Source organism: Oncorhynchus kisutch, linkage group LG11, assembly GCF_002021735.2.
Source record: "Oncorhynchus kisutch isolate 150728-3 linkage group LG11, Okis_V2, whole genome shotgun sequence".
In the NCBI taxonomy this organism is placed as follows: Eukaryota; Metazoa; Chordata; class Actinopteri; order Salmoniformes; family Salmonidae; genus Oncorhynchus; species Oncorhynchus kisutch.
The window spans coordinates 12,199,874-12,226,188 of NC_034184.2; the positions used below are offsets into that span (position 1 = coordinate 12,199,874).

The window sequence follows — 26,315 nt, forward strand, 5'->3', positions numbered from 1 at the left end:
TGTCCTCTTGCTCAGTTGTGCACTGGGGCCTCCCACTCCTCTTTCTATTCTGGTTAGAGACCGTTTGCGCTGTTCTGTGAAGGTACACAGCATTGTACGAGATCTTCAGTTTCTTGGCAATTTCTCGCATGGAATAGCCATCATTTCTCAGAACAAGAATAGACTGACGAGTTTCAGAAGAAAGGTCTTTGTTTCTGGACATTTTGAGCCTATAATCGAACCCACAAATGCTGATGCTCCAGATACTCAACTAGTCTAAAGAAGGCCAGTGTTATTGCTTCTTTAAATCAGGACAACAGTTTTCAGCTGTGCTAACATAATTGCAAAATGGTTTTCTAATGATCAATTAGCCTTTTAAAATGATAAACTTGGATTCGATAACACAATGTGCCATTGGAACACAGGAGTGATAATGGGCCTCTGTACGCCTATATAGATAATCCATTAAAAAAAAAATCTGTTTCCAGATACAATAGTAATTTACATTCACAATGTCTACACTGTAGTTCTGATCAATTTGATGAGCTTTTCTTTAAAAAACAAGGACATTTTTAAGTGACCCCAAACTTTTGAACGGTAGTGTAGGTACGTGGTTGCAATGGGCATCGGTGTCTTAACAGCGCGATTTGCCAAGGCAGGATACTCTGAGTGCAGCCTAATCCAGAAATCTGCCAGTGGCTTCTGATTAAATAAAATTTTCACAGAACCGCTTGTTGCAATTTAAATGAGTCTCTCTTGTTCAGATATCGATAAGTGGACTGGAGGCAGGGCATGAAAGAGATAACGAATCCAGTTTGTATCATCTGTTTCGGGAAAGTACCTGCGTAATTGCGCACCCAACTCACTCAGGTGCTTCGCTATATCACATTTGACATTGTCCGTAAGCTTGAGTTAATTTGCAGACAAAAAAAAATCATACAATGATGGAAAGACCTGTGTTTTGTCCTTGTTAATGCAGACAGAGAAGAGCTCCAACTTCTTAATTATATCCTCAATATGTCCCGCACATTGAATATAGTTGCGGAGAGTCATCATTCAGGCGAGGGAAAAACATCACCCAGATAGGCCAGTTGTGTGGGAAACTGAAAATTATGGTCAGTAAAGAAAACATTAAGCTCGTCTCTCAATTTAAAAAAACGTGTCAATACTTTGCCCCTTGTTAACCATTGCACTTCTGTATGTTGTAAAAGCGTTACATGGTCGCTGCACATATCATTGCATAATGCAGAAAATACAGGAGAGTTCAGGGGCCTTGCTTTAACAAAGTTAACCATTTTCACTGTACTGTCCAAAACATCTTTCAAGCTGTCGGGCATTCCCTCGACAGCAAGAGCCTCCCAGGGGATGCACGTTACCCACTATGTCTCCCTGTCATGGCTTTTACACCATCAGTACAGATACCAACATGAGCAGCAGCTACGTTTGGCTACATACAGACCATTAGTGGAATTCCCACGAGAGAGTAACGGTTCATGTGATTGGATGTTAATTATTTGACTAGGCTACCTGTATTTAACATTGTTGTTATTTCACTGAACACTAAATGGTTTCATTTTATTTTTGGCAGTGAAACGAGGCTACTCAGGCGAGAAAAAACCCTCACCCAAATGTAGAGCCCCGTTGGAAAATATAAATGGACTGTTTGAAAATAAAATAATTAAATGGGGCGGCAGGGTAGCCTAGTGGTTAGAGTGTTGGATTAGTAACCGAAAGGTTGCAAGTTCGAATCCCCAGGCTGACAAGGTACAAATCTGTCGTTTTGCCCCTGAACAGGCAGTTAACCCACTGTTCCTAGGCCATCATTGAAAATAAGAATTTGTTCTTAACTGACTTGCCTAGTAAAATAAAGGTTAAAAAATGTGAATCACATTTTTATTTGGCGTACCCGACGGCATTGCGTGTGCCCCAGTTTGGGATACCTGGCCCAGACCTAGATGATAACTTAAGACTTTAGCCTGACCCAGCAATATCATCACGGTACTAATGGACAGAGTTCCTGTGTCACGCTCAGTTAAACCTTTATGGGGAGGGAAAAAAGAGCCTGTGACGAGAAATAGAGAGGTTTTTAGAAGGAGATGGTGAGGACTGGTCTGTATCTCGCTGAGAGGGATTTTAGAGGGGAGTAGGACAGGATCGGAGGAGGATAACTTCTGGGCAACTTCAACCAGCACAGGGAGAGGGGAACTGGGCTGTACTGCACCTGGAGTATAGTGTACCTTGCTGTGCTTGTATGGTTGGCAGGACACTCTCGAGGACAGTCAGAGATTTTCTATGGTAATCAGCTTGGGCCTCTAAGAGCTGGGAACACAACAGAACAGTGTAGAGGAGGGAGAGAGAGAAAAGGAGAGCGAGCGAGAGAGAAAAGGTGAGCGAGCGAGAGAGAAAAGGTGAGCGAGCGAGAGAGAAAAGGTGAGCGAGCGAGAGAGAAAAGGTGAGCGAGCGAGAGAGAAAAGGAGAGCGAGCGAGAGAGAAAAGGAGAGCGAGCGAGAGAGAAAAGGAGAGCGAGCGAGAGAGAAAAGGAGAGCGAGCGAGAGAGAAAAGGAGAGCGAGCGAGAGAGAAAAGGAGAGCGAGCGAGAGAGAAAAGGAGAGCGAGCGAGAGAGAAAAGGTGAGCGAGCGAGAGAGAAAAGGTGAACGAGCGAGAGAGAAAAGGAGAGCGAGCGAGAAAGAAAAGGAGAGCGAGCGAGAAACGGTGAGCGAGAGAGAGGTGAGAAAAAGAAAAAAGAAAGTCAGTCAACAATGAGAGGAACAACAAACCAACTGTTCACCAGTCACCCAACAGCTATGAACATTCCCACACACACGCTGATTCACCATAACGTAGTAGCAGGCATAGTCCCCTTCCTTTGAGAAGAAATTGTACATGTCTGCAGCCAGTTGATCCTGAGAGAGAGGAGCAGACGAGATCATTAGAAGCAGATGACAGAGAAGGACCAACTCTCAGGACTTAAACATGTGATCCATCAACAGTAATTTCACTATAAAAGGCAAATTCCTGCCTGTTTTATATCGACCTAAACCCATCCACCTCTCTGGTCTCAAAATCCAATCAATGTATTTCAGGTGGCAGCTCTGTTAGTGTTAGTGCTGGGTAAGGTCATTAGGCCTTCCACAGTGACTCATAAATCTGTCTGCTGTTGACAGGGCCAGGGTATAGTAGCAGTGTAGAGCAGGGCTGAACAGGCCTGGAGCGCAGAGGAAGGAAAACACTGAATCATGTAGCTTCCTGGACAGAAGACCTGACACACAACACTAACTCAATACACACAATACTCTCAGTACGCAGCACTTCGCAGAGAGAGAGGCACGCACACACAGCTGACTGGGCATTCCTTCTTCCTAAATCAAACAGCCATAACGGTACTGGGCATGGAATGTCCATTTCTGTCCTTACCTTCTTCTGTCCAAACTTTCCATAGTGTCACTTCCTCTTCTTCTCATGTGAGCAACTACCATTCATCTGGGATTTAGGCCTGTGATTTATCCTAATTCATATAGCAGAGCGTCAGTCAAACTTAACTGTGGGGTGATTTATCCATTTAAGGCCTTACCTTGCACAGTTCCATTTTATTCATTGCTTCATCCACCTCCTCTTTGAGCAGGTCTGCCTTGGCCGTCAGTGCTTGAGTGTTTGTTCCTGAGATTATCGACTTGGTTGCCTGCAACCACCTGGAAGGGGTAGACCGCAGATCAGCTTAGAACGTTGTTAGAAACTTTAAAACATGTTCTAGCACATTCTAAATGTTAATAAAGGTGATACATGTACACAGGCTCACCTCGCTCTGGCAGAATCATAGTCAAGAACTAGCCTGGCTAGCTGCTTCCTCTGTTTGAGGATGTTGGGAATGTCCACCTGAGAATATGGATGTTCACGTCTGTTAAGTACGTATGGCACTTTTCCAAATACACACTGAATATTGACTCAATTATTTATGATGGAGTTAGAATGGTTTTGACTAAATATTGGATACTCTTTATACAGGTTTGGATAGAATAAGGCACTTAATATCTCCTCCTCACCTCTGCTAGCTGGTTTAGGGGGTCTAGCATGTCTTTCTCTATCTGAACCTCATGCTGCAGCAGCTCTGACGCCAGCCTGTTCTCTGCCTCTCCACACACCTCCATCATTTTCCTGTCAGGAGGAGACACACACACACACACACACACACACAGGTCAAAGGTTATTCAGATGCCACAGGAAGAGCCATTGGGGTCAATGTCACCATTACTGTCCTTCAAAATAATGACGAATAACTGCAGAGGGTCATCTACAGTACCAGTCAAAAGTTTGGATACACCTACTTTTTCACTGTTTTCTCTTTATTTTTTACTCTTTTCTATATTGTAAAATGATAGTGAAGACATCAACACTATGAAATAACACGTATGGAATCATGTAGTAACCAAAATAAAAGTGCTAAACAAATCAAAATAGAGTTTTGATTCTTCAAAGTAGCCGCCCTTTGCATTAATGACAGCTCTGCACACTCTTGGTATTCTCTCAACCAGCTTCACCTGTAATGCTTTTCCAACAGTCTTGAAGGAATTCCCACATATGCTGAACACTTGTTGCCTGCCTTTCTTTCACTCTGCGGTCCAATTCATCCCAAACCATCTCAATTGGGTTGACGTCGGGTGATTGTAGAGGCCAGGACATCTGCTGCAACACTCAATCACTCTCAGTCTTGGTCAAATAGCCTTTACACAGCCTGGAGGTGTGTTGGGTCATTGTCCTGTTGAAAAACAAATGATAGTCCCACTAAGTGCAAACCAGATGGGAAGGCGTATCACTGCAGAAAGTGTGTCTTGAATTCGAAATAAATCACAGACAGCGTCACCAGCAAACACCCCGACACCATCACAACTCCTCCTCCATGCTTCATGGTGGGAACTACACATGCGGAAATTATCCGTTCACCTACTCTGTCTCAAAAGACACGGCAGTTGGAACCAAAAATCTCATATTTTGACTCATCAGACCAAAGGACAGATGTCCACCAGTCTAATGTCCATTGCTCGTGTTTCTTGGCCCAAGCAAGTCTTTTCTTCTTATTATTGGTGTCCTTTAGTAGTGGTTTCTTTGCAGCAATTTGACCATGAAGGCCTGATTCACGCAGTCTCCTCTGAACAGTTGATGTTGAGATGTATCTGTTACTTGAACTCTGTGAAGCAATTATTTGTGCTGCATTTTCTGAGGCTGGTAACTAATGAACTTATCCTCTGCAGCTCTGGGTCTTCCTTTCCTGTGGCAGTCCTCATGAGACCCAGTTTAATCGTAGCTCTTGTGTATACCACCCCTACCTTGTCACAACACAACTGATTGGCTCAAATGCATTAAGGAAAGAAAATCCACAAATTTACTTTCAAACAAGGCACACCAGTTAATTGAAATGCATTCCAGGTGACCACCTCATGATGCTGGTTGAGAGAATGCCAAGAGTGTGCAAAGCTGTCATCAAGGTGTGGCTATTTTGAAGAATCTCAAATATATTTGGATTTGTTTAACACTTTTTTGGTTACTACTATTATTCTACAATGTAGAAAATAGTAAAAATAGTGTCTGTCCAAACTTTTGACTGGTACTGTACATGTCACATTCATCACCTTTGACAATACCTTACAAATCCATCATTCCGCATCCACAAATACATCATATTAAACATTGGCAACTTGTCAAATGAGATAGATTCACTTCCTCCTAAAAGCAGACAGTAACAGTAAATCTCTGGGTAGTTTCTACATCCTCTAGTCTGAGTGCCTGTCTGTTTCTGTCACTGTCTTACTATGCGAACAAGGCAACAATGTAGCTCGTTCTGTTAAATGGAGAATCAGTCTGGCAAACATCCTCATTATGTGGATAGACATCCACTCTAGACACTTCCTGATCCTCCACAAAAACAAGAAATGACTGAAAAGACCGCTGATAATAATTGGGTCAGTTTGTTAGCCACATATTCTCCATCTCTCTAGGGTTCATCTGTTCCATATAACCAGTGTCAGACAGACGATTGGTTGTCTAACCTGTCAATTCACCCTCACTCACCCAATCAGAGACTCCTCTCCCAGCTGACTGCCTCCGTCCACCATGGCTTGAGACAGCGCTGTCAGAGGAAGCTTTTTCTGTGAGGTGTGTTTGTAGAAAGGGAAAAGAGATATGTATACATTTATTAGATACCAACGGAGGCACCAACAAGAAGTTTCTAGTGCTTTCCTTTTAAGGGTTCATCAATGGAAAGTCCATTTTGATTAAGTTGGGCAATATAGAGCGGTAGAAAGAATGAGGATGTTACAGTTATTGTGATATTAAGAGCTAATTTGACATACTGTAACAACTAGACACCGTATGATGTCTCATCATTCCTTTCTATTCCCATAAAGCTGTACTGAAATACATGGAAGGAGGGTGGAGCAGAGCTAGAGCTGTAGCTATGAGAATGTAAACGTGTCTTTTTACCTGACCATTTCCTGTGTATAGGCGTGGTACGGACTGGCATTGACACAATTGTACATGTTGGATCATGAGGTAAACAAAAAAAACACAAATTGCTGATATAGAACATTATTTTCAAGGGGGTAGGGTAATCTAGTGTTAATCAGGTAGGTGAAGAGTTAATGGGAAATTAATCCTAAATATATTCTTATCTTTGATCTAGTGATTCAGACAATTTGGTCAGGAATAATGTTAATGATAACTGTACTTACATGTCTCTTCTCTGCGTCGGTGCCAATGTGGCCCTGCAGACACGTGACCATCCTCTTGTGTGTGTTGTGGGAGACCACGCGTACCATCTCCATGCGCCGCTCAATCTGTGCACGACAAACGACCACTTACATACAGACAGATCTTTACTGTGATGTAGTATACAACTCGGTGGTAAAGCAGCTACAGGCTATAGACACGGGAAACGATTTTCGTAAAACCCGTATGTTGAATGATTAAATGCATCATCTTGTGTTTCATAGTGTAACAAGGCTAGGAATCCATTATGTTCCGCACTACTTTGTCACAGTAAGAAAGGGAACTCAACTCTGTTTATAAAAACAAATGTTGGTGGAGGAACTTTGTGGCGCAGAAGATGTAGACAGTTCCTAGGGACAGGGACACGGAGTTGAAGGGTTATGCCTGTAGTTTAGAACTGCACTGATCCATCTTTCTCAGCCCTTTTGGTCCTCTGACAACTCTGTCCAGTAGAATGAATGGTGTTGACATGTAACTATATTCCTCTAATCTCCCTCATCCCTGCCTGTTGACGGCCGCTTCATTGAAGTCCAGTCAGCTACATGGAGGTCAAAGGTCAGGCATGAATGATTACCGGCCTCTCCCAGCTGGACAACATAGGAACGTTTTCTATGAAACGGATGACTCATTGAAAGCGTCTTCATGGAGACTGTTGCTGGGCTGTTACTGCTGTTTGGAGCATTAAAAGAGCAGATGAATGTTCTAAAATTGTGATTTCACAGCACTCTGAAGCCAGGGCAGAAAACGACTTAATACTGCAGAGGAACTAGGCCAGCCTTGTACAGCTGTCAGATGGTGAAACTGTATGGCAACTTCCAAAGTGTTGTCTGCAATCTGTCTAACAAACTACATAGAAATGTATTTTTCAAACAGTTCTTTAGACCATTGTTATGCTATTTGTTGCCAGTCTGGAACATGGAGTGTCTGTTGTACAGAACATGCCCAGTCTGGAACATGGAGTGTCTGTTTTAAAAATAAGTAAGGATGTAATACTAAATGCACCTGCACAGAAAACTAGAGGGGGAGGGAGGGAGGAGAAATTGACAGCTCAGTACAATGCCTTTGGGAATAGGGCAGACAGACAGATGGACAGACTGTCAGAACAGATCAACAGAAACCATGACAATTGTGTTACTAAAACAGAACTCGAACTCAAGAATTCCAACGGCTGATTCCTCCACACCGCTCTCTCTACCGCTCTCCCACTCTCTCTTGGGTCAGACAGTGTGGAGGGGGTATCCTGCCTCCTCAACAGGAACGGGGAACGCTGTGTGTTCGGGCTGATCCCTGTTAGCACATGGCACAGGAACATGGGATTCCTCTGACTGGAGTTCCACCTCATTCTTCTCTACGGGAGGAGATCCTGGGGATGTGTGTGTGTTTTTGATTACATGGCGCCAGGGGTGCCACTGTCGCTTTCTCTTTACCATCACATTCTTACACGCAGACATAACACACTCACCCCAACATCATACACAGAGACTGACCTCCCACACAGACAGACTTCCCAGACAGTGACATCCCACAGAGAGAGACATCAAAAGAGACTGAAGACAAAGGACTAAACAGACAAACAAACAGACCAGAAGGATCTGTAAGAGTACAACAACTTCTGTCTAGCTAACTGATCAGCTCAGAGCCTAGTTTGGTCTATGACACATCCACTGAGCAGGGAATCCCCACTGTAATGTGACTGACCAGTGTGTTTGTGCCAGGACTGATAAGATGTCCAGACAAGAACACGACACGGCTAGCCAGAGAAAGGGTGTGAGAGCGTGTCTGTGTCTAAGCACAAACAGCAGTAAACAACATAGAAGAGGGTTGGATTCCTAGACAACACTCATAGTACCCATAATTCCGCAGTTGTGAATATCATTTATTGTTGTTTTGAAGTCAGTCTAAGCTTGCTTGGTAACCAGGTTGGTTTCTCGTTCCTGACAGAGTAAAGGAGACAGCTATAATTGGCTAAAGCAGAATCCGGACTGGAAAGAGCTCAGGAAGCCTCCCCATTATACAGTGGGGCAAAAAAGTATTTAGTCAGCCACCAATTGTGCAAGTTCTCCCACTTCTCTCATTTTGTCTGTGATAGTTTAAGTGTACCTATGAGGAAAATTACAGGCCTCTCTCATCGTTTTAAGTGGGAGAACTTGCACAATTGGTGGCTGACTAAATACTTTTTTGCCCCACTGTAGATTACAAAATGCCAGAGCCATCATCACACAGAGCCATTGAACAAATTACAGTAAACTTTCTCTGGAGTGCATGAGAACTACACTATATATACAAAAGTATGTAGACATCCTTTCAAATGATGGATTTGGCTATTTCAGCCACACCCGTTGCTGACAGGTGTATAAAATTGAGCACACAGCCATGCAATCTCCATAGACAAACATTGACATTAGAATGGCCCGTACTGAAGAGCTCAGTGGCTTTCTACGTGGCACCGCCATAGGAAGCCACCTTTCCAACAAGTCAAATTTCTGCCCTGCTAGAAACTAAGTGTTGTTACTGTGAAGTGGAAACGTCTAGGAGCATCAACAGCACAGTGGTAGGCCACATAAGCTGACAGAACGGGTTTAAGTTCACCATGCGCAATGCCATTGGACTCTGGAGCAGTGGAAACGCGTTCTCTGGAGTGATAAATCACGCTTCAGCATCTGGCAGTCCGACGGACAAATCTGGGTTTGGGGGATACCAGGAGAACACTACCTGCCCCAATGCATAGGACCAAATGTAAAGTTTGGTGGAGGAATAATGGTCTGGGGCTGTTTTTCATGGTTTGGGGAAGGCTCCTTAGTTCCAGTGAAGGGAAATGTTAACGCTACAGCATACAATGACATTCTAGAAGATTCTGTGCTTCCAACTTTGTGGCAACAGTTTAAGGAAGGCCCTTTCCTGTTTCATCATGACAATGCCCCTGTGCACAAAGCGAGGTCCATATAGAAATGGTTTGTCGAGATCGGTGTGGAATAACTTGACTGGCCTGCAGAGCCCTGACCTCTACCCTATAGAACACCTTTAGGATGAATTGGAAGACAGACTGCGAACCAGGCCTAATTGCCCGTACTCACTAACGCTTGTGGTTGAATGGAGCAGGTCTCCGCAGCAATGCGTCAACATCTAGTGGAAAGCCTTCCCAGAAGAGTGGAGGCTGTTATAGCAGCAAAGGGGGACCAACTCCATATTAATGCCCATGATTTTGGAATGAGATGTGTGACAAGAAGGTGTCCACATACTTTTGGTCATGTAGTGTATGCAGGGTTTTGTGGCCTCAGGCAGCCTGGGATATAAATGGTGCCCCTGTGGAAGCTGAGCTATGTGGCTATATGGACAGCTGGGCTAGCAGAGGAATTATGGGATGTCATGAATCCACCATGGAGGACCAGGTGTTGTGATGGCAGGCAGATGGGACTAAGAATAAGACACTGGCATGGATGCCTCATCTGTTTGCGCTGTTGACCACTTTAAAAGGCCTCTTATGCATGCCATTCATTCACAGCAGGCAAACATGGAAGGCATGACAACAAGCACTACAGAGACAGGAGTTGGCTGAAGCAAAAAACTGATCCGTGGTGATAGAGCACCTGCCTCCAGTGCTTCTGTGGACAGGAGAGTGATCCAACAGTGGGTTCTCAGACTGACATGGCAGCATGAGAGATATTTGGAAGACAGAGGAGTCTAAAATCCCAGTGGGCCATGGAAGGTTGATAAAGGAAAGTCTCACGCAAAACAGAGTCAACTGTCAGCTACTATAAAGTGTCCTCACCTCAATTACTTTGCAGACAGAGTTCAGTGTGTCAAATCGGAGGGCATGCTGTCCGGTCCTCTGGCAGTCTCTATGGGGGTGCCGCAGGGTTCTATGGGGGTGCCACAGGGTTCAATCCTCGGGCCAACTCTTTTCTCTGTATATATCAATGATGTTGCTCTTGCTGCGGGCGATTCCCTGATCCACCTCTACGCAGACGACACCATTCTATATACTTCCGGCCCGTCCTTGGACACTGTGCTATCTAACCTCCAAACGAGCTTCAATGCCATACAATACTCCTTCCGTGGCCTCCAACTGCTCTTAAACGCTAGTAAAACCAAATGCATGCTTTTCAACCGTTCGCTGCCTGCACCCGCACGCCTGACCAGCATCACCACCCTGGATGGTTCTAACCTTGAATATGTGGACATCTATAAGTACCTAGGTGTCTGGCTAGACTGTAAACTCTCCTTCCAGACTCATATCAAACATCTCCAATCGAAAATCAAGTCAAGAGTCGGCTTTCTATTCCGCAACAAAGCCTCCTTCACTCACGCCGCCAAACTTACCCTAGTAAAACTGACTATCCTACCGATCCTCGACTTCGGCGATGTCATCTACAAAATTGCTTCCAACACTCTACTCAGCAAACTGGATGCAGTTTATCACAGTGCCATCCGTTTTGTCACTAAAGCACCTTATACCACCCACCACTGCGACTTGTATGCTCTAGTCGGCTGGCCCTCGCTACATATTTGTCGCCAGACCCACTGGCTCCAGGTCATCTACAAGTCCATGCTAGGTAAAGCTCCGCCTTATCTCAGTTCACTGGTCACGATGGCAACACCCATCCGTAGCACGCGCTCCAGCAGGTGTATCTCCTTGATCATCCCTAAAGCCAACACCTCATTTGGCCGCCTTTCGTTCCAGTTCTCTGCTGCCTGTGACTGGAACGAATTGCAAAAGAATCGCTGAAGTTGGAGACTTTTATCTCCCTCACCAACTTCAAACATCTGCTATCTGAGCAGCTAACCGATCGCTGCAGCTGTACATAGTCTATCGGTAAATAGCCCACCCATTTTTACCTACCTCATCCCCATACTGTTTTTATTTATTTACTTTTCTGCTCTTTTGCACACCAATATCTCTACCTGTACATGACCATCTGATCATTTATCACTCCAGTGTTAATCTGCAAAATTGTAATTATTCGCCTACCTCCTCATGCCTTTTGCACACAATGTATATAGACTCCCCCTTTTTTTCTACTGTGTTATTGACTTGTTAATTGTTTACTCCATGTGTAACTCTGTGTTGTCTGTTCACACTGCTATGATTTATCTTGGCCAGGTCGCAGTTGCAAATGAGAACTTGTTCTCAACTAGCCTACCTGGTTAAATAAAGGTGTTCTCAACTAGCCTACCTGGTTAAATAAAGGTGAAATAAAAAATAAAAATAAATAAAAGTAGCAGCTATTCCTAAGCTGTGTTGGACAGACACTCCCTCCTTCCATGACAACGTTTCACAATGCATCTAAATAGAACACGGTCGTGCAAAGTGCTGTGTGTCGGTCCCATGACTGTTTCCTTCCAGTATACTTTTCTCTTCAGTCAACCACATTCTATATATCGAATGTGACTAAGAGAAAAAGATCTTGAAGCAACAGCAGGAGACTGTCTCTTAAGTAGCGTCGTTTGTGTACACACACGCCCTCTCTGACTTCAAGTGGGGCAGAGGAAAACAAAATAACATTCCGTAATGACAGAAATAATGTGTTTTGAGTGTATAGAATGTCTTCCCTGAGCAACCGGAATTCTGAGGAACTCCACCTGCTGTCTCTAAACTCAACGGGTTGCCTATTTCCCTGGGAACCAGACTGAGAATAGCACTGGAGGAACCCAGAGTATCAAACTGAATTGAATAGAATATACACACACAGTCATCATATTTTCACCACTAGTACCAAGGATTATCAGAATTCCTGGCAGAACGTGGTTACAATTTGTTTGGCTACCAATATATGGAAGAAGCTGACAATATCTGTGGCTCTGCTTAGCCTGTTGTATTCACAATGCTGATTCTGCAGTTCCATTGATTGTGGTACAGTATGTAATGAGTTGGTAGAGCAGGGATCAACAACTAGATTTAGCTGCGGGCTGTTTGTTTTTTTACTCGAGCGGATGGTCAGGGGGATGGAACATAATTACAAATAATTTGTAGACTGCAAATTGAACGCAAGAAGCCCAAACAGAAACAATATTTGAATAAAACAATTTCAAACTTTGCTTACATTTGTATACAATTATATACACTGAGTGAACAAAACATGAGGAACACCTGCTCTATGGATGACAGACTGACCTATGATCCATTATTGATGTCAATTGTTCAATCCACTTCAATCAATCAATGTAGATGAAGGGGAGGAAACAGGTTAAAGAAGGATTTTTAAGCCTTGAGACATGGATTGTGTATGTGTGCCATTCAGGGGGTGAATTGGCACGACAACAGATTGAAGTGCCTTTGAACAGGGTATGGTAGTAGGTACCAGGCGCACCGGTTTGTGTCAAAACTGCAACGCAGCTGGGGTTTTCACTCAACAGTTTCCTGTGTGTATCAAGAATGGTCCACCACCCAAAAGGACATCCAGCCAACTTGACAACTGAGGGAAGCATTGGAGTCAACATTGGAGTCAACATTGGAGTCAACATTGGAGTCAACATGGGAGTCAACATTGGAGTCAACATGGGCCAGCATCCCTTAGGAACGCTTTGGACACTTTGTACCATGCCCCGACAAATTGAGGCTGTTGAGGGCAAAAGGGGTGCAACTCAATATTAGGAAGGTGTTCCTAATGTTTTGTCCACTCAGTGTATACCGTCTCCTTTTATTACGCGTGGGAATACTTTGGAACAGATTTCCAGAAAACATGGGGTGCCAAATAAAAATCACCCACAGGCCGCCAGTTGGGGAACCCTGTGGTAAAGTAAATGAGAAAATGTAGCCTAGGTAATGATTTATTTACCTGTAGAAGGTCATCGCTGAGAACTTCTGTTTTCTCTGCTCTGTGGATGAGAAAACACAACAGGCGATAGATTAGGTTTGACAGCTCCTGATTAGGACTATAGTGATGGATAGCATGAATGTGTAAATACTGTCAATGCAATGAGGCCATTCCAGACATACTAGATTCCACAGTGCAGCACAACAGGGCCAGGGTCACCACTGCACTAGCCTGGGTTCCAACCACACGGCTTGAACAGCATTCAACACCATCACTAAGGTACATTGTTGCCTTGGTGAGACAACAAGGAGTTGGAAACTACAAACCACATGAGTAAAAGCCTGAGCACCACCTATCCTGATGTCACTTTACCCTGCCTTCATGTACATATCTACCTCAAATACCTCATCTCTCCTGATGCCTAGTCACTTTACACTGCCTTCATGTATACAGTTGAAGTCGGAAGTTTACATACAATACGAATTCCTGACATGTAATCCTAGTAAAAATGATCTGTCTTAGATCAATTAGGATCACCACTTTATTTTAAGAATGTGACATGTCAGAATAATAGTAGAGACAATGATTTACATCAGCTTTTATTTATTTCATCACATTCCCAGTGGGTCAGAAGTGTACATACACTCAATTGGTATTTGGTAGCATTGCCTTTAAATTGTTTAACTTGGGTCAAACGTTTTGGGTAGCCTTCTACAAGCTTCCCACAATAAGTTGGGTGAATTTTGGCCCATTCCTCCTGACAGAGCCGATGTAACTGGGTCAGGTTTGTAGGCCTCCTTGCTCGCACAAGCTTTTTCAGTTCTGCCCACACATGTTCTATGGGATTGAGGTCAGAGCTTTGTGATGGCCACTCCAATACTTTGACTTTGTTGTCCTTAAGGCATTTTGCCACAACTTTGGAAGTATGCTTGCGGTCATTGTCCATTTGGAAGACCCATTTGCGACCAAGCTTTAACTTCCTGACTGATGTCTTGAGATGTTGCATCAATATATCCACATAATTTCCCTCCCTCATGATGCCATCTATTTTGTGAAGTGCACCAGTCCCTCCTGCAGCAAAGCACCCCCACAACATGCTGCCACCCCTGTGCTTCACGGTTGGGATGGTGTTCTTCGACTTGCAAGCCTCCCCCTTTTCCCTCCAAACATAATGATGGTCATTATGGCCAAACAGTTCTATTTTTGTTTCATCAGACCAGAGAACATTTCTCCAAAAAGTACAATCTTTGTCCCCATGTGCAGTTGCAAACCGTAGTCTGGCTTTTTTAATGGCGATTTTGGAGCAGTGGCTTCTTCCTTGCTGTGCGGGCTTTCAGGTTTTGTAGATATAGATACTTTTGTACCCGTTTCCTCCAGCATCTTCACAAGGTCCTTTGCTGTTGTTCTGGGATTGAGTTGCACTTTTCGCACCAAAGTACATTAGTCTTTAGGAGTCTCCTTCCTGAGCGGTATGAAGGCTGCGCGGTCCCATGGTGTTTATACTTGCGTACTATTGTTTGTACAGATGAACGTGGTACCTTCAAGTGTTTGGAAATTGCTACCAAAGGTTGAACCAGACTTGTGGAGGTCTACAATTTTATTCTGAGGTCTTGGTTGATTTATTTTGATTTTCCCATAATGTCAAGCAAACAGTCACGGAGTTTGAAGGTAGGCCTTGAAATACATCCACATGTACACCTCCAATTGACTCAAATTATGTCAATAAGCTTCTGAAGTCATGACATCATCATCTGGCATTTTCCAAACTGCTTAAATGCAGTCAACTTTGTGTATGTAAACAACTGATCCACTGGAACTGTGATACAGTGAATTACAAGTGAAATAATCTGTCTGTAAATAATTGTTGGAAAAATTACTTGTGTCATGCACAAAGTAGATGTCCTAACCGACTTGCCAAAACTATAGTTGCTAACAAGAAATTTGTGGAGTGGTTGAAAAACAAGGTCTAATGACTCCAACCTAAGTGTTTATTAAACTTCTGACTTCAACTATCTACCTCAAATACCTCAACTATACTGATGCCTAGTCACTCTACACTGCTTTCATGTACATATCTACGTCAAATACATCTCTGCACATTGATCTGGTACTCCTTGTATATAGTGCCATTGTGTATTTTATTTGATTCCTTGTGTTACTATTTTTTAATCTGCATCATTGGGAAGAGTTTGTGAGCAAGCATGTGACAAATAACATTTGTTTTGGTGAGGGTGCTATGAGGAAACCACAAAAACAAATCACATTTTTTCACATAACTGATATGATCACCTTGATAAGAGGCCCATAGATTGAAATGAGGCAACCGCAGGACAGAACAATTGATATTCTACTGATAGCTTTCTCAGCCAGGTATGCTTAAAAATCAATATTGATCGTCAGTATTCAACTCTGATTTCATCAGTCAGTCTTTTACAAGACACATTGTAAAATGTGCATTGCTGCTTTTGCAGCTTGCATATAATCTCCGCTGGGTAGGCCTAACCTCAGTTCTCAAAGCAAAAAGAAAAAGGTTGTAAAAATACAGCACACTGTACTAAATCACCTTTTATTGTTCGCATTCACATATTTAGAAGATGTTATTGTAGGTCCCCAAGAACACAGTGGTCTCCATCATTCTTAAACGGAAGAAGTTTTGAACCACAAAGACTCTTCCTAGAGCTGGCCACCTGGCCAAACTGAGCAATTGAGGGAGAAGGGCCTTGGTCAGGGAGGTCACCAAGAACCCGATAGTCACTGACAGAGCTCTTGAGTTCCTCTGTGGAGATGGAGAACCTTCCAGAAGGACAACCATCTATGCAGCACTCCAATAATTAGGCCTTTATGGTAGAGTGGCCAGACAGAAGCCACTCCTCAGTAAACATAATAACACACAGAATTACGAGCCTTTGGTCATTAATATGATTGAATCCGGAAACTATCATTTCGAAAACAAAACGTTTATTATTTCAGTGAAATACGGAATCGTTCGGTATTTTATCTAACGGGTGGCATCCCTAAGTCTAAATATTCTTGTTACATTGCACAACCTCCAATGTATGTCATAATTACGTAAAATTCTGGCAAATTAGTTCGCAATGAGCCAGGCAGCCCAAACTGTTGCATATACTCTGACTCTGTGTGCAATGAACGCAAGAGAAGGGACAATTTTGCCTGGTTAATATTGCCTGCTTAACTGGATTAGTAGTTATAACTAGTGATTATGATTGATTGATTGCTTTTTATAAGATAAGTTTAATGCTAGCTAGCAATTTACCTTGGCTTCTACTGCATTCAGTAACAGGCAGGCTCCTCGTGGAGTGCAATGGTTAGAGCTTTGGACTAGTTAACTGTGCGGTTGCAAGATTGGAACTCCTGAGCTGACAAGGTGAAAATCGTTCTGTCCCTGAACAAGGCAGTTAACCCACAGTTCCTAGGCCGTCATTGAAAATAACTGACTTGCCTAGTTAAATAAATGGTATAAAAAATATATATTTTTTACCGATTTCCGATTGTTATGAAAACTTGAAATCGGCCCTAATTAATCGGACATTCCGATTAATCAGTCGACCTCTAATCCCTACAGTGAAGCATGGTGGTGGCAGCATCATGCTGTGGGGATGTTTTTCAGCGTGAGGGTCTGGGAGACTAGTCAGGATTGAGGGACAAATAAACATAGCAAAGCACAGAAAGATTCATGATGAAAACCTGCTCCAGAGCGCTCAGGACCTCAGACTGGGGCGAAGGTTCATCTTCCAACAGGACAACGACCCTACGCAGGAGTGGCTTCAGAAAACAAGTCTCGGAATGTCCTTGAGTGGCCCAGCCAGAGCCCGGACTTGACTCGAGGTTGTAATCGCTGCCAAAAGGTGCTTCAACAAAGTACTGAGTAAAGAGTCTGAGTACTTATGTAAATGATTTAATGATTTTATTTTATACATTTGCAAAAATTTCTAAAAACCTGTAGCTTTTTCATTATGGGGCATTGTGTGTAGATTGATGAGGGGAAAAAAACTATTCAATCCATTTTCAAATAATGCTGTAATGTAACAAAATGTGGAAAAAGTCAAGGGGTTTGAATACTTCCCGAATGCACTGTACATATGAAGTGGTTAAAACCGTATGTAAACATTCGCACAAAAAGCTTATTCTCTCACATTCTGTGCACACATTTGTTTACATCCCTGCTAGTGAGCATTTCTCCTTTTACAAGATAATCCATCCACCTGACAGGTGTGGCATATCAAGAAGCTGATTAAACAAGATCATTACACAGGTGCACCTTGTGTTGTGGACTCTAAAATGTGCCGTTTTGTCACAATGCCAAAATGTCTCAAGTTAAGGGACCTTGCAACTGAAATGCTGCCTGCAGGAATATCCACCAGAGCTGTTGCCAGAGAATAAAACTTGAAATCGGCCATGCCGATTAATCGGTCGACCTCTACCCCACATACAACGTGGTTTTAGAGAATATGGCAGTACGTCCAACCCGACGTCACAACCACAGACCACGTGTTACCACGCCCGCCCAGGACCTGTACATCCGGCTTCTTCACCTGCGAGATCGTCTGAGACCAGGCACCCGGACAGCTGATGAAATTGGGAAGTATTTCCATCTGTAATAAAGCCCTTTTGTGGGGAAAAACCTGTTCTGACTAGCTGGGCCTGGCTCCCCAGTGTGTGGGCCTATGGCTTCCCAGGTCCAGCCATGGCTGCGCCCCTACCCTTTCATGTGAAATCCATAGGTTAGGGCCCAATGAATTCATGAATTTATGACATGAACTGTAACTCAGTAAAATCATACAAATTGTTGCATGTTTCTGTTCAGTATACATAGGGCAGCAGCCTCTAAGGTGCATGGTAGAGTAACCGGGTGGTAGCTGGCTAGTGACTACCGTTCAGGGCAGGGTACTGGGCAGAGGCCGGCTACTATGCTAGCCTAACCCAAACACTAGAACATTCCAAACATTTATCAGTCACACAGAGACCAACAGCTGACCCACCCCAGTCTTGTCTGAGTCTAGCCTTCAGTAGCAGGTGGTTAAGACAGACAGGGGTAAGTGTCTTCAGGTCCACTTTCTCAAGGCCAGACCAGTCCTACATACCACCACCAGGCATTATTGTTTTATATATATATAATTATTATAATTTCTTTCACCAGGTAGGCAAGTTGAGAACAAGTTCTCATTTACAACTGCGACCTGGCCAAGATAAAGCAAAACATTGCGACACAAACAACACATGGAATTAACAAACATACAGTCAATAATACAGTAGTAAAAAAAGGTATATATACATTGTGTGCAAATGAGGTAAGATAAGGGAGTTAATAAGGCAATAAATAGGCCATAGTGGCGAAATAATTCAAATTTAGCAATTAAAGCACTGGAGTGACAGATGTGCAGAAGATGAATGTGCAAGTAGAGATACTGGGGTGCAAAGGAGCAAAAATAAATAAATAACAGTATGGGGATGAGGTAGTTGGATGGGAAATTTACAGATGAGCTATGTACAGGTGCATTGATCTGTGAGCTGCTCTGACAGCTGGTGCTTAAAGTTAGTGAGGGAGATATGAGTCTCCAGCTTCAGTGATTTTTGCAATTAGTTCCAGTCATTGGCAGCAGAGAACTGGAAGGAAAGCCAAAGGAGGAATTGGCTTTGGGGGTGACCAGTGAAATATACCTGCTGGAGAGCGTGCTACGGGTGGGTGCTGCTATGGTGACCAGTGAGCTGAGATAAGCTATCTGCGATGATCCAGGTGAAGAGGTTCAGAGCTTGCGGTAGGAATCCGGGGATACGGAGAAAAAGAAGTCCGATATGCTCTGGGTTGAATCGCGTTGTGCAGACTGGCAGGAGTTGTCTGGGCTAATTGTTAGCTGATGACAGAGATGGCCACCTCGCTTCGCGTTCCTAGGAAACTATGCAGTTAATTTGTTTTTTTACGTGTTATTTCTTACATTAGTACCCCAGGTCATCTTAGGTTTCATTACATACAGTCGAGAAGAACTACTGAATATAAGATCAGCGTCAACTCACCATCAGTACGACCAAGAATATGTTTTTCGCGACGCGGATCCTGTGTTCTGCCTTACAAACAGGACAACGGAGTGGATCCCATGCAGCGACCCAAAAAAACGACTCAGAAAAAGAGGGAAACGAGGCGGTCTTCTGGTCAGACTCCGGAGACGGGCACACCGTGCACCACTCCCTAGCATTCTTCTTGCCAATGTCCAGTCTCTTGACAACAAGGTTGATGAAATCCGAGCAAGGGTAGCATTCCAGAGGGACATCAGAGACTGTAACGTTCTTTGCTTCACGGAAACATGGCTCACTGGAGAGACGCTATCCGAGGCGGTGCAGCCAACGGTTTCTCCACGCATCGCGCCGACAGAAACAAACATCTTTCTGGTAAGAAGAGGGGCGGGGGCGTATGCCTTATGGCTAACGTGACATGGTGTGATGAAAGAAACATACAGGAACTCAAATCCTTCTATTCACCTGATTTAGAATTCCTCACAAATGTAGACCGCATTATCTACCAAGAGAATTCTCTTCGATTATAATCACAGCCGTATATATCCCCCCCCAAGCAGACACATCGATGGCTCTGAACGAACTTTATTTAACTCTTTGCAAACTGGAAACCATTTATCCGGAGGCTGCATTCATTGTAGCTGGGGATTTTAACAAAGCTAATCTGAAAACAAGACTCCCTAAATTTTATCAGCATATCGATTGCGCAACCAGGGGTGGAAAGACCTTGGATCATTGTTACTCTAACTTCCGCGACGCATATAAGGCCCTGCCCCGCCCCCCTTTCGGAAAAGCTGACCACGACTCCATTTTGTTGATCCCTGCCTACAGACAGAAACTAAAACAAGAGGCTCCCACGCTGAGGTCTGTCCAACGCTGGTCCGACCAAGCTGACTCCACACTCCAAGACTGCTTCCATCACGTGGACTGGGATATGTTTCGTATTGTGTCAGATAACAATATTGACGAATACGCTAATTCGGTGTGCGAGTTCATTAGAACGTGCGTTGAAGATGTCTTTCCCATAGCAACGATTAAAACATTCCCTAACCAGAAACCGTGGATTGATGGCAGCATTCGCGTGAAACTGAAAGCGCGAACCACTGCTTTTAATCAGGGCAAGGTGTCTGGTAACATGACCGAATACAAACAGTGCAGCTATTCCCTCCGCAAGGCTATCAAACAAGCTAAGCGTCAGTACAGAGACAAAGTAGAATCTCAATTCAACGGCTCAGACACAAGAGGCATGTGGCAGGGTCTACAGTCAATCACGGACTACTGGATGAAATCCAGCCCAGTCACGGACCAGGATGTCTTGCTCCCAGGCAGACAGTGCCACTGACACGGCCTGCAACGAAAACATGCGGTCTCTCCTTCACTGCAGCCGAGGTGAGTAAGACATTTAAACGTGTTAACCCTCGCAAGGCTGCAGGCCCAGACGGCATCCCCAGCCGCGCCCTCAGAGCATGTGCAGACCAGCTGGCCGGTGTGTTTACGGACATATTCAATCAATCCCTATACCAGTCTGCTGTTCCCACATGCTTCAAGAGGGCCACCATTGTTCCTGTTCCCAAGAAAGCTAAGGTAACTGAGCTAAACGACTACCGCCCCGTAGCACTCACTTCCGTCATCATGAAGTGCTTTGAGAGACTAGTCAAGGACCATATCACCTCCACCCTACCTGACACCCTAGACCCACTCCAATTTGCTTACCGCCCAAATAGGTCCACAGACGATGCAATCTCAACCACACTGCACACTGCCCTAACCCATCTGGACAAGAGGAATACCTATGTGAGAATGCTGTTCATTGACTACAGCTCGGCATTCAACACCATAGTACCCTCCAAGCTCGTCATCAAGCTCGAGACCCTGGGTCTCGACCCCGCCCTGTGCAACTGGGTACTGGACTTCCTGACGGGCCGCCCCCAGGTGGTGAGGGTAGGCAACAACATCTCCTCCCCGCTGATCCTCAACACTGGGGCCCCACAAGGGTACGTTCTGAGCCCTCTCCTGTACTCCCTGTTCACCCACGACTGCGTGGCCACGCACGCCTCCAACTCAATCATCAAGTTTGCGGACGACACAACAGTGGTAGGCTTGATTACCAACAACGACGAGACGGCCTACAGGGAGGAGGTGAGGGCCCTCGGAGTGTGGTGTCAGGAAAATAACCTCACACTCAACGTCAACAAAACTAAGGAGATGATTGTGGACTTCAGGAAACAGCAGAGGGAGCACCCCCTATCCACATTGACGGGACAGTAGTGGAGAGGGTGGAAAGTTTTAAGTTCCTCGGCGTACATATCACAGACTGAAATGGTCCACCCACACAGACAGTGTTGTGAAGAAGGTGCAGCAGCGCCTCTTCAACCTCAGGAGGCTGAAGAAATTTGGCTTGTCACCAAAAGCACTCACAAACTTCTACAGATGCACAATCGAGAGCATCCTGTCGGGCTGTATCACCGCCTGGTACGGCAACTGCTCCGCCCACAACTGTAAGGCTCTCCAGAGGGTAGTGAGGTCTGCACAACGCATCACTGGGGGCAAACTACCTGCCCTCCAGGACACCTACACCACCTGATGTCACAGGAAGGCCATAAAGATCATCAAGGACAACAAATCAAATCAAATTTTATTTGTCACATACACATGGTTAGCAGATGTTAATGCGAGTGTAGCGAAATGCTTGTGCTTCTAGTTCCGACAATGCAGTAATAACCAACAAGTAATCTAGCTAACAATTCCAAAACTACTACCTTACATATTACTAAACCACAAGTGTAAGGGGATAAAGAATATGTACATAAAGATATATGAATGAGTGATGGTACAGAGCGGCATAGGCAAGATACAGTAGATGGTATTGAGTATATACATATGAGATGAGTATGTAAACAAAGTGGCATAGTTAAAGAGAGAGCGAGAACGCGAGAGAGAGCGCGAGAGAGTGCGAGAGAGAGAGCGAGAACGCGAGAGAGAGCGAGAACGCGCGAGAGAGAGCGAGAACGCGCGAGAGAGAGCGAGAACGCGAGAGAGAGCGCGCGAGAGAGAACGCGCGAGAGAGAACGAGCGAGAGAGAACGAGAACGCGCGAGAGAGAGAAAGAGAACGCGAGAGAAAGAGAACGCGAGAGAGAGAGAACATGTGCGCGCGAGAGAGAGACAACGAGAACGCGCGAGAGAGAGACAACGAGAACGCGCGAGAGAGACAACGAGAACGCGCGAGAGAGACAACGAGAACGCGCGAGAGAGAGACAACGAGAACGCGCGAGAGAGAGACAACGAGAACGCGCGAGAGAGAGACAACGAGAACGCGCGAGAGAGAGAAAGAACGCGCGAGAGAGAGAAAGAACGCGCGAGAGAGAGAAAGAACGCGCGAGAGAGAGAAAGAACGCGCGAGAGAGAAAGAACGCGCGAGAGAGAGAAAGAACGCGCGAGAGAGAAAGAACGAGAGAGAGAGAAAGAACGCGCGAGAGAGAAAGAACGCGCGAGAGAGAAGAACGCGCGAGAGAGAGAACGCGCGAGAGAACGCGCGAGAGAACGCGCGAGAGAGAGAGAACGCGAGAGAGAGAGAACGCTCGAGAGAGAGAACGCTCGAGAGAGAGAGAACGCGCGAGAGAGAAAGAGCGCGAGAGAGAAAGCGAGAGAACACGTGCGCGCGAGAGAGAGAACCAAAACGCACGCGAGAGAGAGAACGGGAACGCGCGAGAGAGAGAACGGGAACGCGCGCGAGAGAGAGAACGCGCGCGAGAGAGAGAACGAGAACGCGAGAGAGAGAGAACGAGAACGCGAGAGAGAGAGAACGAGAACGCGTGAGAGAGAGAGAACGCGCGTGAGAGAACGAGAACGCGCGCGAGAGAGAACGAGAACGCGCGCGAGAGAGAACGAGAACGCGAGAGAGAGAACGAGAACGCGCGAGAGAGAGAACGAGAACGCGCGAGAGAGAGAACGAGAACGCGCGAGAGAGAGAACGAGAACGCGCGAGAGAGAGAACGAGAACGCGCGAGAGAGAGAACGAGAACGCGCGAGAGAGAGAACGAGAACGCGCGAGAGAGAGAACGAGAACGCGCGAGAGAGAACGAGAAACGCGCGAGAGAGAGAAAGAACGCGCGAGAGAGAGAAAGAACGCGCGAGAGAGAGAAAGAACGCGCGAGAGAGAAAGAACGCGCGAGAGAGAAAGAACGCGAGAGAGAGAAAGAACGCGAGAGAGAACGCGCGAGAGAGAGAGAACGCGCGAGAGAGCGAGAGAGAGACGCGCGAGAGAGAGAGAACGCGCGAGAGAGAGAGAACGCGCGAGAGAGAGAGAACGCGCGAGAGAGAGAAACGCGCGAGAGAGAGAGAACGCGCGAGAGAGAGAGAACGCGCGAGAGAGAGAGAACGCGCGAGAGAGAGAGAACGCGCGAGAGAGAGAGAACGCGCGAGAGAGAGAGAACGCGCGAGAGAGAGAGAACGCGCGAGAGAGAGAACGCGCGAGACCGAGAGAGAGAACGCGCGAGAGAGAGAGAACGCGCGAGAGAGAGAAACGTGCGCGCGAGAGAGAGAACGAGAACGCGCGCGAGAGAGAGAGAGAACGCGCGCGAGGAGAGAGAGAGAACGCGCGCGAGAGAGAGAGGAACGCGCGAGAGAGAGAGAGAACGCGCGAGAGAGAGAAAGAACGCGCGAGAGAGAGAAAGAACGCGCGAGAGAGAGAAAGAACGCGCGAGAGAGAGAAAGAACGCGCGAGAGAGAGAAAGAACGCGCGCGAGAGAGAAAGAACGCGCGCGAGAGAGAACGCGCGAGAGAGAGAGAACGCGCGAGAGAGAGAGAACGAGAGAGACCGCGAGAGAGAGAGAACGCGCGAGAGAGAGAACGCGCGAGAGAGAGAGAACGCGCGAGAGAGAGAGAACGCGCGAGAGAGAGAGAACGCGCGAGAGAGAGAGAACGCGCGAGAGAGAGAGAACGCGCGAGAGAGAGAGAACGCGCGAGAGAGAGAGAACGCGCGAGAGAGAGAGAACGCGCGCGAGAGAGAAAACGTGCGCGCGAGAGAGAGAACGCGCGAGAGAGAGAGAGAGAGAGAGAAACGCGCGAAAGAGAGAGAACACGCGAAAGAACGCGCGAGATAGAGAGAGAATGCGCGAGAGAGAGAGAACGCGCGAGAGAGAGAGAACGCGCGAGAGAGAGAGAGCGCGAGAGAGAGAGAGAACGCGCGAGAGAGAGAGAGAGAACGCGAGAGAGAGAGAGAGAGAACGCGAGAGAGAGAGAGAGAGAACGCGAGAGAGAGAGAGAGAGAACGCGTGCGAGAGAGAGAACGCGTGCGAGAGAGAGAACGCGTGCGAGAGAGAGAACGCGTGCGAGAGAGAGAACGCGTGCGAGAGAGAGAACGCGTGCGAGAGAGAGAGAACGCGCGCGAGAGAGAAAACGTGCGCGCGAGAGAGAGAACGCGCGAGAGAGAGAGAGAGAGAGAGAACGCGCGAAAGAGAGAGAACACGCGAAAGAACGCGCGAGATAGAGAGAGAATGCGCGAGAGAGAGAGAACGCGCGAGAGAGAGAGAACGCGCGAGAGAGAGAGAGCGCGAGAGAGAGAGAGAGAACGCGCGAGAGAGAGAGAGAGAACGCGAGAGAGAGAGAGAGAGAACGCGAGAGAGAGAGAGAGAGAACGCGAGAGAGAGAGAGAGAGAACGCGTGCGAGAGAGAGAACGCGTGCGAGAGAGAGAACGCGTGCGAGAGAGAGAACGCGTGCGAGAGAGAGAACGCGTGCGAGAGAGAGAACGCGTGCGAGAGAGAGAATGCGCGCGAGAGAGAGAGAACGCACACGAGAGAGAGAGAGAACGCACACGAGAGAGAGAGAGAGAGAGAGAACGCACGCGTGCGAGAGAGAGAGAACGCACACGTGCGAGAGAGAGAGAACGCACGCGTGCGAGAGAGAGAGAGAACGCACGCGTGCGAGAGAGAGAGAGAACGCACGCGTGCGAGAGAGAGAGAACGCACGCGTGCGAGAGAGAGAGAACGCACGCGTGCGAGAGAGAGAGAACGCACGCGTGCGAGAGAACGCACGTGTGCGAGAGAGAGAGAACGCACGCGCGAGAGAGAGGCCTAGCTGCCTGGTGAGGCCACATGGACATTCAACCTCTGAAACCAGAAGACATGGTCTATGTTCAAAGTAGTGCACTATAAAGGGAGTAGGGTGCAATTTGGGACAGACATGGTTCCAGCGGCAGCAGGCAGCCAGGGCCTGGGGGGACATATGAGACATTACTCACCACATCTATAGGACTACAGAGAGAAACACACTTTAAAACATATTACTAAACCACAGGACAGTTATTTGGTGTATAAACAAAGAGGAGTTGCCCATTTTCAATAACAAATGCCACATTCACTCACTCAACCATACTCAAACTAAACTGCATCACTAAAAATAGACCTACTATGATGTCCCAGCCCAGGAGCAACAAAACAACAATTGTTTAGCCTCTGTCAGCTGACCTGGGCTAGCAGAGTGAATGGAGCTGACTGACAACACTAGGCTCTGTAGAACTGTGTCACTGACTAACCACGAGGTAGCTTTGTGACCTAGCTAGCTGGCTACAACAGAACAGGGTTACTTGGATCACTGAACAACATAAGTTAGGCTACACCCTGACACCAGCCAGAGAATGGTCCCCATGGCAATGTGTTATCAGAGGGTAAATTAATACTTTATAGGGGTGTTGCTGGCCTTCTCAACACTCAATCAGCTTGGAGAGGAGGTTGAGTTTGTTATGTTAGCAACAGTTGGACGCTCAGGGCTCACAAGATAATGGATATCGAAT

The 26,315-nt window shown here is 46.0% G+C and overlaps 1 protein-coding gene across 7 annotated transcripts in view; it reads right to left on the reverse strand.

Moving 5' to 3' along the window:
• Nucleotides 1–26,315, reverse strand: part of LOC109898936 (rho GTPase-activating protein 17) — a 43,827-nt gene that overhangs the window by 13,578 nt on the left and 3,934 nt on the right. For 4 of the 7 annotated variants that reach the window (XM_031835293.1, XM_031835290.1, XM_031835294.1 and 1 more), the window contains exons 2-10: nt 13,515–13,554; nt 6,702–6,806; nt 6,454–6,486; nt 6,043–6,119; nt 4,020–4,131; nt 3,776–3,852; nt 3,551–3,668; nt 2,814–2,882; nt 2,217–2,298 (exon numbers count right to left, since the gene is read on the reverse strand). In XM_031835293.1, coding sequence (XP_031691153.1) covers nt 2,217–2,298; nt 2,814–2,882; nt 3,551–3,668; nt 3,776–3,852; nt 4,020–4,131; nt 6,043–6,119; nt 6,454–6,486; nt 6,702–6,806; nt 13,515–13,554 — 713 coding nt within the window. The remainder of the gene's footprint in view (nt 1–2,216; nt 2,299–2,813; nt 2,883–3,550; nt 3,669–3,775; nt 3,853–4,019; nt 4,132–6,042; nt 6,120–6,453; nt 6,487–6,701; nt 6,807–13,514; nt 13,555–26,315) is intronic. The other 3 variants (XM_031835291.1, XM_031835296.1, XM_031835295.1) reach the window with 1 other exon arrangement.